Genomic DNA, 16,726 nt, shown 5'->3' on the forward strand with positions numbered 1-16,726 from the left:
ACGACCTTTCAATCAAAACAGCTACACTTTTCACAGAGTACTTTTTTTCATGCGAGTTAATGATGTGCATTCTTATTAAACATTTAACAGCATGTCATGCTGGTGTTCATGGATGAACAGGCACAAGGCATTTATTTTGACAGGCATTATCAAAGGAAAGGTGTAATACAGTATATTAAATCTGACTGCAGCAGCTATTCAGACCTAAAACTGTAGACAACCAAGTTAAATGTGATTACTGATTGACAGAAATTAACCCTCTAGTCCATACTTCCACTATTATGAAAACGAGATTCCATTTGTCCACTCAAATCCCTCAAAAAAGCTTTTAACTAGTGAAGGGACTATTAGAAATGACTAGCCTTTCAATCTACTCTCTGGGAAAATTAGCCTAGAAAGTGCTTTCATATTCATGGAAAATATCAGCAGAATCTTAAGGCATTGGGGACATTAGAGCATTTGTTGTGCTTAGGAATCCAAGTAAGGACTCTTGGTTTATGACTGCTGGATGAAACTGAATTAGTACTGTCAGGCCCTTTCATTAGTGCAGCAGTTAATTCTTCTGTTTCACTGGATCTCCAGGGGAAAAAGGCTAATGAATTCAATGCCGGCCTGGCTGTGTGAAGGGGAATATATTTCCAAGGCTTTCCTCCATAAAATGACACCATTCAAAACTTCTCATTTTTCACTTGACAAACACTTTTAAGGGTGGAAGTTTAACGCTGGTAAAAATAATAGTTTGGGGTCAGGATTGTTTTGTTTAATGGCTTGAAAAAAAATCTATGATGTCCTCCATGGCTGCATTTATTTGTAAATAATTTTAAAAAATATATTTACTTTAATATATTTTAATATATTTTACGATTTAATTTATTCTTGTGTAAAAGTTTATTTATGGGCACTTTATTTTATGGTCCAATTCTCGCAATTAGCAGACCATTAACTATAACTTTTGCTTCAAACTCCTAATTTGCTGCTTATTAATAGAAAGGTAGTTGTTAAGTTTAGGTATTGGGTAAGATTAGGGATGTAGAATATGGTAATGCAGAATATGTGCTTTATAAGAAGCAATAAACAGCCAATAGGTTAAGAACATGTACGGTAATAAGCAACTAGTTAATAGTGAGAATTGGTTACTATACTAAATTACTATGTTAAATTTATAATTTCTAAATGTGAAACCATAGATTTGCGGTTCAAAAAAAAACATTACTTGAAATTCTTAATATGTATTAAATTAGATAAAAAGCATCATTTTTTAAAAATAAAAACATAACCGGATCACACGAGGAAGGGGGGTTATGAGACCTACTGTGTGAATAAATTGAATTGAAGTTAAATTGCTAATGTCGATGCATATTTTAATCCATACTGGCAAAGCCAATACTGGCACCCATTAGTGAACAGAGATGACAGACCATGGATATTTGGGATCTGTGCAGCTCTGGTAGACTCACATGGAGCGGAGAATGAGTTGCCCATGATTAGGGCTAAAACGATTCCTTGAGTAACTCGATTACAAAAAATGATAGAGGCAAATTCCTCTGCCTCGAAGCCTCTTTTAATTTATTTTAAATCTCACGTCAGGTTCTTTCGCAATGATTTTTTAATGTGACACAACGCATTTATGTCACCAACAAAGCGGAAGGAGACACAAGTGCTGCATCTGAAGTCGCATACTGCAAGGAGTCAGCAGTGTTTTGATTTGAGGGCACGGGCAAACGTAAAGAGAATGTCATGGCGTGTGTCCATTGCAAGATAGAGCTGGCATACCACAACTCGGGCCCTATGATTTCCGCGATACAGAAAACACGGAGGGAATCGCGGAATCCAGTCATAAAAACGGAATTGACAGTTTAACGCAGAATAGCACAGAATTTGCCAAATTTTGAATTAATTAATCAAAAATAGGTCATTGCACTTACATCAAATCAGGATATGGACTAATATCTGTAAATATTAAGCTGGAACAGTCTATTTAAATATGAATCCTGCGTGTTCTGCGTGTCTCTGATAATGAATGGAGAATAAGCAAGTCTTCCTTTTTATCACACACACTGAAGCGCGCATGACGCTCCGGTGATTTCAGCGTCTGCTGTCTCACTAAATAAGGATGTGAACACATGAACAATATCTCCAGAATTGCTCTGACAGTCACTTCTTGAGCATTTGACTGTTTGATTTGAGTAAAACTAGCGTCACATCACATACACAGAGCTGTAAAGGTACGTCAACCCGTCAAAATAAAAGTCCAGTTTACAGACAAGTATTTGCAAGATATGCATTACTATTGCTCAGCAGAATGTACATAGCCTACTACTAAAAAAAAAATCAAACAAAATCAAGGTTTAATCACACAACATTCCTTCCATGTTTTATTTTTAATAGTAAATCCCCTTTGTTTACCAAAGAGTTAAGTTTGCTTCGTTTTCAATAATTAAAAGATTAATTAATGTTTTATGTGTTTAATGTTTAATGTGCATCTCAGAAAATGCTTTATTTAAAACCACAATTGAATGGCACTTAAATGCACTTAATTCATCTGTAAACTTTATTGTCATTGTTCACAGTACAAGTACAGACAGATAAACAATGGGTAATAATTAAATTTAGTTTAAAATGAAGTTTATTTTTGATGTATGCATTGCATTCTATGCATTTAAAAAAAAAAAGAAATTCTAAAAAAGGAAACTATGGAATCGATGGAATTTTTGGTAGAATACTTGATTACTAAAATATTCGATAGCTACAGCCCTACCCATGATGATAAAAGAGAAATACTACATTAAGGTAACCTGCGCTCCACCAAACCGTCTTCAAACATGCCAGCCTGCCCACACACATCCAAACATGCAACACTCTCCAAGCTCACAGAGGGAGGCCGTGGGATTTACTAGTTAACAAAACGGCAGAACTAAATCTGCTTCCTTTGTTTAGCTGGCACACATTGCATGGCAACAGACATGGCTGTTGTTCCCATTTGAATATGCTCCATCTGTTTGTGAACATTGAACTCTCAGTGTATCATTCAAAATCAATCAAAAACATTACCTGAAGCAACTTTTTGACACACTCAGAATGGTTGTTTTTGGCAGCAAGGTGTAACGCAGTAAACCCTGATGTGAAGAGGAGAAAACAAGATGTGTTATTTACATTTTATTTATTTTGTGCTATTAATGTAACATAAAAGCAATGAAAGAAAACACACTGATCTAGTGGTTATCGACCTGAAGTGTCCTGCAGAGAAACATCCGCCCCGTGAGCCAGGATAACAGCAAGGCATTCAGCTTGACCTCGTGTGGCTGCTACATGAAGACTGAGAAAGAAAGGAGGGGGGAATGTCATGAACACTTAATTTTAGTTGCAGATTAGCCATGCCACTCATATTTAGTCAGTTTGTACATCTTGTCTGTAACCTACATCCAGTGAATAGAGGGCTCTTTGATTTCAAAAGGTAGGTCAATGACATGCTCTACATACATGCTTGTCCTAAGGCAATTGTAAAGCATGCTAGTGTGAATGAGTGACATTAGATCAATGCGTTTCATTCTGTGTAGCAAGTCAAGCACAAAGCAGCAATTAACATTGTTGTCAAAATACATTGACCTTCAGAATTTGAAAGGCGGTTGCATTTATTGGACCAAAAATACAGTTAATAATATAAAATATGAAATCTAAAAAATTTCATTGAAATAGCGGTTTATTATTTTGTTTATTATAATATTTTATTTATTTGATTTTATTTTAATATATTTTAAAATGTAATGCCATCATGTGATGACAAAGCTGAATTTTTAGCTGCTCAGGTATTCACGGTCACATGTTCAAACAGTTGTGCTGCCTAATATTCATGTGTTAACCATGATACATTTTTTCAGGATTATTGGATGAAAATAAAGTTCGAAAGATCAGCATTTCTTTGAAAATGAATTAATTTTATGCATCCTAAATAAAATAATATATATATATATATATATATATATATATATATATATATATATATATATATATATATATATATATATATATATATATATATATATATATATATATATATATATATATATATATATTTCAGTAAGCAGGGCACCAAACTTTTAAATGATAGCATACATATGTTTTTAATGCAGTTTTTAATCTTGAGGTTTCCATCCAATATTAACATAAATTTACTAAAAATAAAATGATTAACAACACCCCAAAATTCACATGAAAACACATGGTTGCAAACCCAGCTAATGAGGACAAATGTTCATGTGTGGGTGAACGATTCCTTTAAATCTTTCATTAGTCATGAAATCTCTGACCCGAGGGCACAGAGACGATGAATTGCTCCTTGTGATTATAAAGTTCAGTGTTCTCTATCACTTAATAAATAGGTTCCACTGAACCATGCTGGGGTGATATCTACCATCTCTTCATTAATTGGCTCTTTGGAGGACAAACTTGCGAAAACACATTCATCTACATGAAATCGATTACAACTTATCTAGAAGATAAGCATCAAGAAGCACTGGGATCTCTCTTTATGTCACTCACGACAGAGATCTTACCTTAAAATGAATAAATAAAGAACTTTAAATATTCAAATATGGCAATTTAAGTACAATATACATCACTAAAGCTATTAAAAGGTCATTCCAGAAACAACTACACTGTTCTTGAAAGAATTAAGAGGAACACGGCATGGGAAATATGATCAAAGTCTTATATCATGATGAGTAATTTTGTATCATGATAACGATATAGTTTTTTTTTTCTTTTAAAAAGGTTTTTAGAATATTAAAATCTCATATTTTCTCTCACTGTTGTTTGATTAATATGAATAGCAGACAGGCCAAATATTGGACAGCATCTCCTTTAAGTCGTCCGGATACAATATAATGTTACCTAGGAGTTTTCTTTTACAGTTGTTTACTCTCTCTCAACACCTAAATCACTGTTTATGAGATACTTGTAAAGCCGGGAATTATGACAAATATGTGTTTATGTAATCGTTCAAAACCAATAAAGTGGCAAAAAAACTAAAAGATTGCTCCTCCCATACAGAAACAGAGACCGTGAATGCATATAGCTCTGTTGTTTATGTTTCAACGGCTTAAAATCGTTTGTTTTAAAACTGCAGTGCTTAAAAACGCGTGTCCATGCTACAGATGAAGTCCCTCGTTTAGGAACGAGCTCCTCGTTTTGTCCTGGCTGGTCATTCTTCTGCTCGAAGCCACCTGGTTCTGTCTCCAATTCACTCGCTATAATGTTATTCACATTTCTGCCTGCATCCCCGTGGCGTGTAAGATTGCAGTCATCCAACTGATGAAAAAGTATTACCGTAAACATTGTATTTTGCAACACCAGGATATAAACGATAGAGCATAATATAAAACGACTAGTGCTTTTCAATTTGCCTGAAACAGTATTTAAATAGATCTTTTACAAAAAAATGAACACTGTCATTTTTTTTTTTTTTGTGGTGTTACGAAGTAGAAAGACCGTTTGACATTTTTCTGCTGAACATTAAAGGCAACCAAACATTCTGGTTATCATTGACTTCTATTGTATGGGGAATTTTTTTTTTTTTTTGTATACATATATCTTTGTTACAAAGATTTTAAACAACATGTGGGAGAAAAAAATGATGGAAGAATTTTAATATCTGAGTAAACTTTAAAATAAGAAAAGTTTTAAAATGATGAATCTTAAATCACAGGCATCCTTAGATTGAATTAAATGCTCAAATCAATTAAACGTTTAATCCCTCTGCATTCTCCACAAGCTAGAGAACAGATTCTTGTTTTTAGTTAGAAGCCAACACATTTGCTCCAGCATTTGCCTTGTGTTTTTGTAATTAATATGATCAAGAGCTGTTTCGCAGTCCTTTTCAAGGTAAATAACATGATCACCGGAGCATATGATTATCAAATCGCACAGGGTCTCGTGTCCAGCTCCTTCATTATCAGGAAATTATATCTCCATGGCGACTGTGACAGTTTGGAAATACAGCGAGGCTCTGTGTTCTGCATGTGCCACTCCAGCTCGTGAACCCTCTGAAGTGCAAGCACTCGAACACAATGAACTCCTCAAATGGGCAGATAAGGATTTATTGTGAGCCTATGAGAGCGTTTTCGGCTCAAGCCATCGTAACGCAGGACACTGGAGACTCATTCAGGTCGGATGTATCAGAGTTCATTACTTACAGAGTAAAGAGAGCAAGCTCGTCTCTCAGCATTCACTGGAGCTTGCTCATTGATTCATATCTGAAGGAACTCATATCTGAGGAATTTTTATTTTCTTTCTTTATAACTGATGTTTTGAAGGTACATGTCAATAATCCATCTAACATGCATTACATGAGACATTCTGCTAGACATTCTCCTTAGAAGATCACTCACTGTGCAAACTTAGGTTGAATCTAAGATCAGTAAGAAGTCACTCAGAACATCCTAGCAATGGCCTAGCAAGTTCAGCATGAGAAAACTAAACTTTCTTGCTAAAATATTACAATCTTATGATGTCAGACTCTAAAAATGTGGAGAACAAATTCCTTTATGACAGATTTAAATTTCCTGTTATTCTCACAATACACAATAAATCTGTCCACAACATTTCAAAACATGTATATTTTTCCCCCAAAATGTAGACATAAGCATGTAATTATTCAGGTTGAGGCTCCAATAAAACAAAATCCTATTCATCTCTGCCAAAGAAACAAAGCATTCAAACTTCTTTGAACTAGTATAACATATTTAATTGCCTTTCCTATGACTTCCAAGCAAAATGACAGAAAATTGCCAAACGAGAAAGTCAGAAAGGCAAAGCTCATTTTTGTAGAATTTCGAGTGTTTAAGTCATTGTTGGTTAAAATGCGTGTCATGCATGATTTTAAAACTGGAAGACTTGCATACACAAATCGAGCATTCACTTCTGAACATCTGTGTGCTTGTTGCGATAAATAAGAGAAAATGAAGGCTGATGTAAATGCAATGAAAGGTAATGCTGATGGGGTGAATGAAGGACTAAATTTGTTTGTTGAGTGGGGTTTAGATTGTCATTTCCACAGCTAAATAAACACAATAATGAATGGATGCAAAAAAGCATAGCTCAAATCTCTCTTTCAGCTGGAGTGTAAACACACACACACATGCAAATTCATTTTAATGCACTTCTCAAGTGTTCTGCAGAAAATTCTCTTAAAACACTGCTGAAGTCACAATTAGAGCAGTCAACATCTGATTCAAATAAGAATGAGAGCAATATCAGTTCCAGTACTCACGCAGACTTTCCCTCGCTATCAAGCTTGGTGGGACAGGCTCCTTTCTTCGACAGAAGGGAGGTGACTTTATCTGCTTCTCCATGCTCTACTGCACTCAGGAGACGCTCATCATTCTTGTTCCATTCATTGGCCTAAAGAATAAAAAGTGGGTGATTTAAAAAAAAAACACAGATCTCACAAAAAAAACAAAGGCCAAATCTAGTGTCGTTATTGGATGAGAGGTGTGCTACAAATAATGTTTCGTAACATTCTGTTCAGAAAACAGCATGGACTAATTATCTTTCTTGGGATTTAAGATTCAGTATTGGCTCCTCAAAAGGATTGATTTAAATTGAGAAATCTATACGGTCAATGAGACACAAAAGAAAAAATTCACTGGTGGCCTCAGACTTTTTCATGTCTAGCCTAAATGATCAGGACTTAAACATTAGCAGAAAAAATTGACTTACAATAACAAACAAAAATGTGTGTTTAAAGTGTTCCCATAAACTGATTTCTTTAGCCCAGAAACAAGGGCTATGGGAGCTGTTAAAACACCATTTAATTGTCCTCTTTAACAGATGGAGCAAATCCAGTCTTAGGCAGTTAAAAATTGTCTGTGAACTGGAAATAAACTTTAGTACTGTTTTAAAAGAGCCAATACTTCAAATTTATTATTGTCATCAGCTATTAGCAAACAACAGTTTTTCCTCTCTTCAACAGACCCTAATGGAAATCACCCAGCTTTCCCCATTTGTCTTCACCCATGACCTTTGAAAAATGTATACATATGAGTCAAACTAAAAGAACATGAGTTACTAGCCTTTGAACAAATGAGAGAGCATGTTGATAGAGCTTTTACACACTCAAGGAGAGATTGAGGAGAGAAAGACGAAAGAGTTGAGTTCAATCAAAGAAGCCGCTCTTAGCATGACTAAAAGGCGAATAAAAGATTTGCCTCCTCCCAACTTCCAGCATGGAAGAATGATGCAATGACACCAAAAGCCACTGGATCAGTCTTTGCATCTCAAGCTATCTGATTCAAATAAGGGCTGGCAATACATTAAATTTAACAAGAAATATACATTAGGGGTGTAAGCAAATATCGATACATGTATCGCATCATGATATTTTGTTTGGGGATACTGTATCGATTCTCAAAAATGGAATATCGATATTAAATAAATAAATAAATCATACAGGATTCATGGCAGTTGTTATGTTTTGAGTTTACAAAACTACTAAATATTGTAGAAACTTAATTTTCTGTAAGTTTGCTTCGCTTCGATTTGTATTATAAAAAGTGCTTGAATTGTGTTCTTAATGACAGCTTTCCTAGAAAAATATTCTATTCCTAGAATAAGAAATAACCCAATATATCACCTTTGTGACAGTACCGCAATGTATTGTGATTAATATATCACAATATTTATCAACACGTATCTTAATTATTTACAGGAAGCGTCTGTAAAAGTCTGTACACATTACAACCTGCTTGAGCTGTGAGTTAATAACCTATACCAGTCACAATTGCGCATAACAGCCCTTTGTAAATGGGAAGACTGATTGCTAGTGACACTTGTGGATCCATACAAACAAACAATTTCCATCAAAGCAGTGAGGTAAAAAGGAAAGCAATCATGTGGAACAACGGATGAAGTCACCTGAATTTCACCTATAATTTACGGGCATCTCAAAGGAATGAAATGCTTGTGACATGAATCATTTTATTTCCTTCCAGTTCTTGAAACCTCTCAGGAACCACAGGAACGGATGAAACCGTTTCCTAACAAGGGCTTATTCACAGCTGAGATTCAAATGGAGACAAATCTAGTCTTTGTACCTTTGCATAACAGTGAAACTATGCCCAGTGTTGAACATAGTAAAGCGGAGCAACTGTTTGAAGACCTCCTTTGAAGTTGTCAATGCAGGACATCATTTTGAGAAGTCCACAGACACGAAAACATTGAGGAGTTCTGAACAAGCCAGAATGCAATTGCTCTAAATGTAGTCTAGGCAGTGAGCTGAAAGCAGACCGCAGAGGCCAACACCACTTGTCACTATTTTTGAAATGCAGTGTAACATTACACGAGCCATAGTATACCAAGCACTATTTTTGGGAGCTGTTTGACTTTGGCCTACTATCTGCAATCAGCTGAAGCTATTTAAAGTCAACTCATGAAACAAATGAAGACCATTTGTAAAAGAAAAAGATGGCATTTGTAAAGAAACAAAGTCTGAATTAGGCTCCTAGCATTCTCTGGTGCAGTGTACTTCAGAACACACTAAGACTACATTTCAAAACAGACATGCTGAAAAATCAATATGGGTCTATAATATTCCCTCAGATGTAGGAGAAAAATGAGGATCATAAGAACATTTTGTTCTGAGGGACATGTTCATTTTGTTTTTATTTTCTTTTTTGTTCATTTTTTCTTTTTCTAAGAGCAGTTACAGCAAAACGGGAACCAAAATTGCAGTTAAAAATAAAATAAACAACAACAGCAAATAATCATTTTTTGGGTAATGATAATAAAATAGGCATCTTTCCTACTGATATATATATATATATATATATATATATATATATATATATATATATATATATATATATATATATATATATATATATATATATATATATATATATATATATAGAGGATACATGAATTTCATGTTTTGGATTAATATCCTTAATCTGAAAAGAAAACAGCTTCTAGAGAGGGAGAGAGGGGGAGAGAGAGAGAGAGAGAGAGAGAGAGAGAGAGAGAGAGAGAGAGAGAGAGAATAATGGTGCACAAATAAAAAAATAAATACAAAATATAATGCTTGATCAGGATGCATAGCATGTAGAATAAAAATACAAGCAGGAATGTAAGATTGCATGAAAGGCTTTATACTGGTATTGCGAGGACTGTTCAGAACAAACTGTCAGTCTATTGCCAAAACTGACATGATGAGCTTTTAATTCTCTTCTAATGAAAGAACATGGAAAAGGAAAAAGAGCAAACATTAGACTACTAGCTATAAAAAGTTGAGAAAATCTACATAAGCCTCCAAAAGAAATTTTAAACAACTAGCAACAGCCTGGAGATCTCCTTTTTGTCCTGGTGGGCCTTTGCAAAAACAGGAAACACTTAACATTATCTCAAAAAGGCCTGTTGGACTAAATAACCACTGGAGAACAGGGACATATGGCACAAACATAACCTCCACCCATTGCTCAGTGTAAGCATTTAACTTTTATCTGATAAAAGGTCCTCTTCAGCTGTGCAATATTTAGAGCCAGAGGCAAGACAAGTGGTTTAGATCAAACGGTTTTCATGTTGAATTTGCGTTATCTGCTCATAAACATAAGCAGTTAACTAAGTAGGAAAAGAACATTGCAATTTTGAGATTTAGACGTTAAGAATCAATGGGCATGAGGCATATTTCTCTAGCACATTGTATAATATCCTTGTCTTTGAGTGCTCATACACTGATATATCTCCTGTCAGTAAAATAAACGGTAGATAATTTTAGTTCCTTGCCCACTGTTAAAAAAAATGTAGGCGTGTTGCCAAGTTGTGACCCAAGTACTTAATGTGTCATGCTGAATATTTTCAGTACACTAGGCCTCAAAGCTAAAATCAAACACAAGACATTTTATTTGGTTTGCAACCAAAAGAAGTGTAACAATGTGCTAAATTGGAAACCGACCGGATGATGAATGAGTTTATACTGCCTGTACCTGTACATAAGGCCAATTAGATCAAATACAAATGTACCACGTCAGGCCATGTGAACCAGCCATTGGCTTTCAAACTAATGGCTTCTCAAATTCGAAAGGATCAGCCGAGCCCCTTGAGAACAGGCTGGACTATGACCTCTTATCACACGCGTCTCTGTTCAAGCCTGGCACTAGCCGTGTTCTCTGTTTGAACAATTACACTCACACTGCTAACATTTGGACTACTTCTCTTTCTTGGATTCCTGAGATGATAAGCTCAGAGCTGCACGGTGAATACTTGGAAAAGCACATTCCTGTGTGAGAATTTTTAAACCTCAGAATCACTCTTTTATATTATTATTATTATTACATGATGGATAACCACATAACGCAAAAAGCTACAATGTCCACATATGCTTGATGTAATAAGATAAAAAGTTAATATGGCAATTTTTCATTGCTTTCCTCTTTGGCGCCGTTTATAGCACTTGAACTTTTACACTTTTTCCTCACTAACACCCAGATAGCAAAAAAAATCACAACCATTTAGAAAGTTTAGGTCAGTTCAACAGTTTAAGAAATTAGTTTATATATATATATATATATATATATATATAGTAATATTATGAAAGATTATTACAGTCAAACCAGAAATTATTCAGACACCTATATAACTTTTGATATGTTTTTTAGCGGTTGATGTTTGGCATTTATCAAATATCGGCAGCAGATAAGTTTTTCTGCTTGGCCGATGTGTTTGAGATGGGACTTTTATTTTGACGGCGTGGAGAAAGGCAGCACCTGAGTGCACACAGTACTCGCACTCTCTCTCGTTTACTGTTGTTGTTAAAAGTTCTGTCTAATACAAATAGAAGTCTGTCTAATAATCAGATAAAATGGTTAAACAAAGGAATTAATGTATACAAAAAGTATTATAATGATTGCTTTTATATTATTAGTAATAGACAAACATTATAATACTTTCTCGTTTGCCATCAGCATTAATGAAAATACGCATTTATTTCATTTAAAAAAATCTTTAATGAATATTTAATTTCACAAACCTTGCGAGCTGTGAGATCTTGTGAAACTGGCATTTCTATCCGGCATGATCACCTGTTCTCTGTGTGACGGTCGGCCCGTGTTTATTGAATGCTTTAAACGTGATTTCAAATTATGCTTTGCTTTATGCATTTGCCCACTGTCATATTTATGTCATTTTCACTGTGTGCTATATGTAAAATGAGTGTTACCTTGGCATTATTTAAAAAATATGATTCCCAACGCACGGGGAAGTCGTGGCCTAATGGTTAAAGGGTTGGACTCCCAATCGAAGGGTTGTGAGTTCTAGTCTCGGGCCGGACGGAATTGTGGGTGGGGGTAGTGCATGAATAGCTCTCTCTCCACCTTCAATACCACGACTTAGGTGCCCTTGAGCAAGGCATTGAACCCCCAACTGCTCCGGGTGTGTGCGTGTGTGTGTGTGTTCACTGCTCTGTGTGTGCGCATTTCGGATGGGTTAAATGCAGAGCACAAATTCTGAGTATGGGTCACCATACTTGGCTGAATGTCACTTCACTTATCACTTCACTTATAACTCACTTACTCACTTATCACACAAACTTCCCAGAATACTGAATACCCTGCTGGTTAATGGGGGGCGGGTATTCTTTTCAAAAAGACCATTAAAGTTGCTTGCTGTGAAATCTGAAAGATGATGTGAATTAAATATGACGGCTTTAACATTTGTCCATTCAGCCAGTCTTACGAGTTCAGGAGGGTGAAAGTACACTAAAGACATAATCTCCCCTCTCAATCTCATTATTAGACTTTCAGCCATGTGGCACATTGATAAAACCCCGGTGAACAGGGAAGAGCTTGAGGGGTTGAAAAGGAAGGCTCTGGATATCCATTCAGGGCTTTACCATTAGCATGGTCTAAATGCAAATCTTTGCAGTGCTTCACTGTACAAAAGACATCCCTATAGGACTGCTGAGATGTATAAGAGAGAAAATCCGTGGTTCAGATTCATGCAAATGGTCTGTGCAGATAAACAACAGCTGTTAAAGTCACTCTGTTATTCCCTAAAGCTTGTTTTCACACATATTGAGATGTTCTCAAAACCCGTTTTTTGAACCGTCCCCTAACCCCCAACTCACTAAAAGCATACTCTACTCATATAACCAACCGCCTCTTCCATAAAGAGCACAATCTCTTTTTGTGGGAAACTTTTATTACATGGTGTACAAATGCCTCCTTTTGTTTAACAAAGTTCAGAAGTGGACGTACCATGGAAGTTCAGAGATTTTAATAATAACTGCATCTATCTTGCCAGAAACTGTTATAGAAGGGGTTCATCTGTGGATTTACCTCTAAATAAATCCCAGAGATGTTGTCTAGGTCCAAACTTGAGCAGACCTAAATAATATGAGGGGCAAGTATCTGTAGCTCTGGGAAATAATTCTGAAGTTATGACTTCCAGTACTTTCTAATGCCAACCATATGAACCTTTTGCAAAAAACAATGCATCTTTTCTTCTAAACTACATCTGCAGCTGCTTAAACAATTGCACAATGTGGGGTAGTTTACATTGGTCTGGATAGATATGAGGATTAAAAAGACAAAAACCACATGACTTGTTTGAGGTTCTGCAAACGAGACTTAAAATAGACCTTCTGTACATAACCTTGCGCATTCATTATCACATTCCACCAAACTCATCCACTGAAGGAATGTGGTTTTTAATCCCTTGAACAAGAATTCCATCCCATGCCAAATCTCTTGGAGGAACTCTAGAGATAATTTGCCTCTGAAAAGAGATCAAACAAAGGGTTGGAAGATGTTGTAGAAAGTAAACTTTAGAGGGCATGATGACTGAAAGTTCAGAAAGTCTGCATTGGTAGTGGTTAGAGATCAGTAAGGTTTGTCTGCAAAAAGTAGTGAATAGATTAGATTTTTTCAAGGACTGCCAATCGATAAAAAAGTCAAAATATCCTGAATTCATTATAAAGTGTCATTAATTTTAAACCTTAAAGCTGCAAAATGCATCTATTCAGCCACGCAGTCACCGGCATGACAAGATGTGCAAAGGACACACACACACAAACACAAAAAATGATTTCTCACTTGAATTAACCCTCTGAAGTCGATTAACGCGTATACGCATTATGAGGCATTTTCTCCTGATAACCCCGAAAAGAACTTAAATTACTTTCGGTTTTGATCGTACAGATAAGAGCAATACATCAATCGAATCTGTAAGGGTTCTACTTTTTTTGTATACAGACATAACAACAACAAAACTTTGTGTAACAAACAAGGTGTGCTGTCTGCAGCCTTTGTCTGCGCTGATCTTCATTTAAAAAACGCGCCATTAAAATTAACTGTAACTCAGTGAATACTCAACGAAGAGACATGAGAGAGATATCTATAGAAACAAGTAATAATACAGCTACTATAGCTTTGTTCTGGTTGGCCGGTTGGTCACAGATTTCCACAAATTCAATAACATTTAGGCATCGTTTCTTTTTCCTAAATCTTCACAGTCCAACCCCCCTAATTTTGCAGGTTTATTTTATTATCTTTCACTTTTAACCCTCTTAGTTTGAGATAGTTTTGAGTAGCAATTGGGTGGGTCTTGTTGTGAAAACCTGGCAACCCTTTCTGTCAAGCAAGTAACATTACTATTGCTAACTCATTGAAAAATACACTGGCATCCTCTGAATTAAAGAGAAAATAATCACTTCACCCAATGTTTAAGTGAATAAAAAAGCCTTGGCAGCCTTACTTACTGGAGTTCCACAACTATTGACTTTGTTCTCACCAGACTTGTGTGTGTGTAGGTGATGTAAAAGAGCAAAGCAGGCTTTTGGACCAAAGCACTGTGAGGCAAGGGAAGGGGAGACTCAAAATGTTTTTTAACCTGCCCATCCCCCTGGGATTTCTGCCTATGTGGTGAAGGTAGCACAATTACAATGGTTACAATTTCTCCCACCATAATTTAATTTGAATTGTACGTCTTTTTATCTCCTTGACATTGATTCCCTAATAAAGCAACCATCCTAGTAATGCCACTAGAATCAGGCCTGGCAAAAACATGAAGGAGGTACCTCTAGGAAGACTCTTCCCTACATAATTTGTTCAGTCATCCCATTTAATTGCATAAACATTTTAATTGGATTTTTATAATTAATGTGATTGGTAATACATTTCATTAAATTAACAGCCCTACTATTTCCACCAAGTAACACCCACAGTCTTCTGTATTAAGATAACGTCCAAAAAAAAGGAAAGGGCATAGCTGAAATAAATTGCATTGTTGCAAGCAATCAACACTCTAAGACTTATCTGGGATGAGCCTCCTAAAGCAATAATACTAACAGTTAGTAGTCCAGAGCCAGACACGTTTGATTCATCCTGATGGCTAATTTCTCAACCTGGAAAGCCTGTCATTACTTCACCACCGACAACTGTTACTGAGATGAGTCATGAATAAACCAATTTGAAAGCTCACCGAATGTCTTAAGTCACGAAGGAGATACAGACGGACCATCTTATACTATCAGGGCTGCAATATATCAAAGCCACAATTACATGAAGGGAAAACAAGGCAAATGAAAACTAGAGCCTTGGATAGCTGTTTTAGGCCAGAGGATGTAATATGCAGACCAGAAGGGACGTGAACGGAAAAGCCTGTGGTTAAGGGGAGGGGGGTGTTGGGGCTAGATTTGCTAATCTCTAGGAGCCAGGCAGCTGGGTCTGTCCTAATACAGAAACCATCTTCTTAGTGCGGATACCTGCTGTGCCCATTCTCATCCGCTTTACCACCAGATTCACTCTGATTGGTCGACTGGGGGTTTATCTGATTGGTCCTGAGAGCTGTAAACATTTGATTGGTCAATTGAAAGCAGATCTGAAAACAGAAAAGGTATGGGGGTCAGTTGTTTGCCTACCCAATGACCAGACATGTCAAAATAAAGCTCACTTTTACTGAGGTTATTTTTAGTTATCATTTCGATGTTTGGCTGGCATGACCAAATATATGAAATTAATACACACCTGGCACTGTCAATAGAAGGTGCTATTTATAAGTCAACCTACTTTTGGCCACGGGACCATTACACGGGCAGCCTAGACCGTGATCCACTCCCTTTAAGGTTTGAATTAAGAAGCGACCGACAGTGCATATGAAAGGTGTCAGAGGATAGAAAGGAATTAGCGTCTGGACAGTCTGCTACGGCCGAGCAAATACAGTTAAACGCTGAGGGGGGAGGGATGCTACATGTTTTCACTACAAATACTTTAACAGGTCCTGTGAAATAGCATAGACTCTGATTCAACCCACAAAATAAATATTGCACAGGAGACGTTCGTCTCTGCCATTTGAGGTTATACAATGTAATGAAGGGTTGTGTGTTTTACCCTCACATGGCAGAGACCCCGTTTCTAAATCCCCTGGCAGCCATATCTAACTGATGAGGTAATTCCACAAAGCACAGCAAGCCTTATCACTAGCCAGACTACCCTGCCTCCCTCCTCAAACTCTTTAACTCGACACTGGGCACTGCAGATTCTTCCCAGAATGGACGCACTGACCTGAGGTGAAAGCGAAATTCCATTAACAACATTATGATGCTATTAATCCACGTTTTTTGTTGACTAAACTTTTATGTGAAGAGTAAAAAATGAGTCCTTATCTCCTTTGGACAGCTCAGGATAGATTCACTGAGGGTTTCATCATGTTGAAGGTTGCAGTTAATGTGGAAAAGGGC

At 36.3% G+C, this 16,726-nt stretch overlaps 1 protein-coding gene across 5 annotated transcripts in view; it reads right to left on the reverse strand.

Annotated features, from left to right (window-relative positions):
* The window catches only part of LOC127986649 (ankycorbin), a 43,721-nt gene that overhangs the window by 20,385 nt on the left and 6,610 nt on the right, over positions 1-16,726 (reverse strand). For all 5 annotated transcript variants that reach the window (XM_052588973.1, XM_052588971.1, XM_052588972.1 and 2 more), the window contains exons 3-5: positions 7,268-7,398; positions 3,228-3,316; positions 3,052-3,116 (exon numbers count right to left, since the gene is read on the reverse strand). In XM_052588973.1, the coding sequence (XP_052444933.1) occupies positions 3,052-3,116; positions 3,228-3,316; positions 7,268-7,398 (285 nt within the window). The remainder of the gene's footprint in view (positions 1-3,051; positions 3,117-3,227; positions 3,317-7,267; positions 7,399-16,726) is intronic.

This window comes from Carassius gibelio, chromosome B21, assembly GCF_023724105.1.
Source record: "Carassius gibelio isolate Cgi1373 ecotype wild population from Czech Republic chromosome B21, carGib1.2-hapl.c, whole genome shotgun sequence".
NCBI classification, from domain to species: Eukaryota; Metazoa; Chordata; class Actinopteri; order Cypriniformes; family Cyprinidae; genus Carassius; species Carassius gibelio.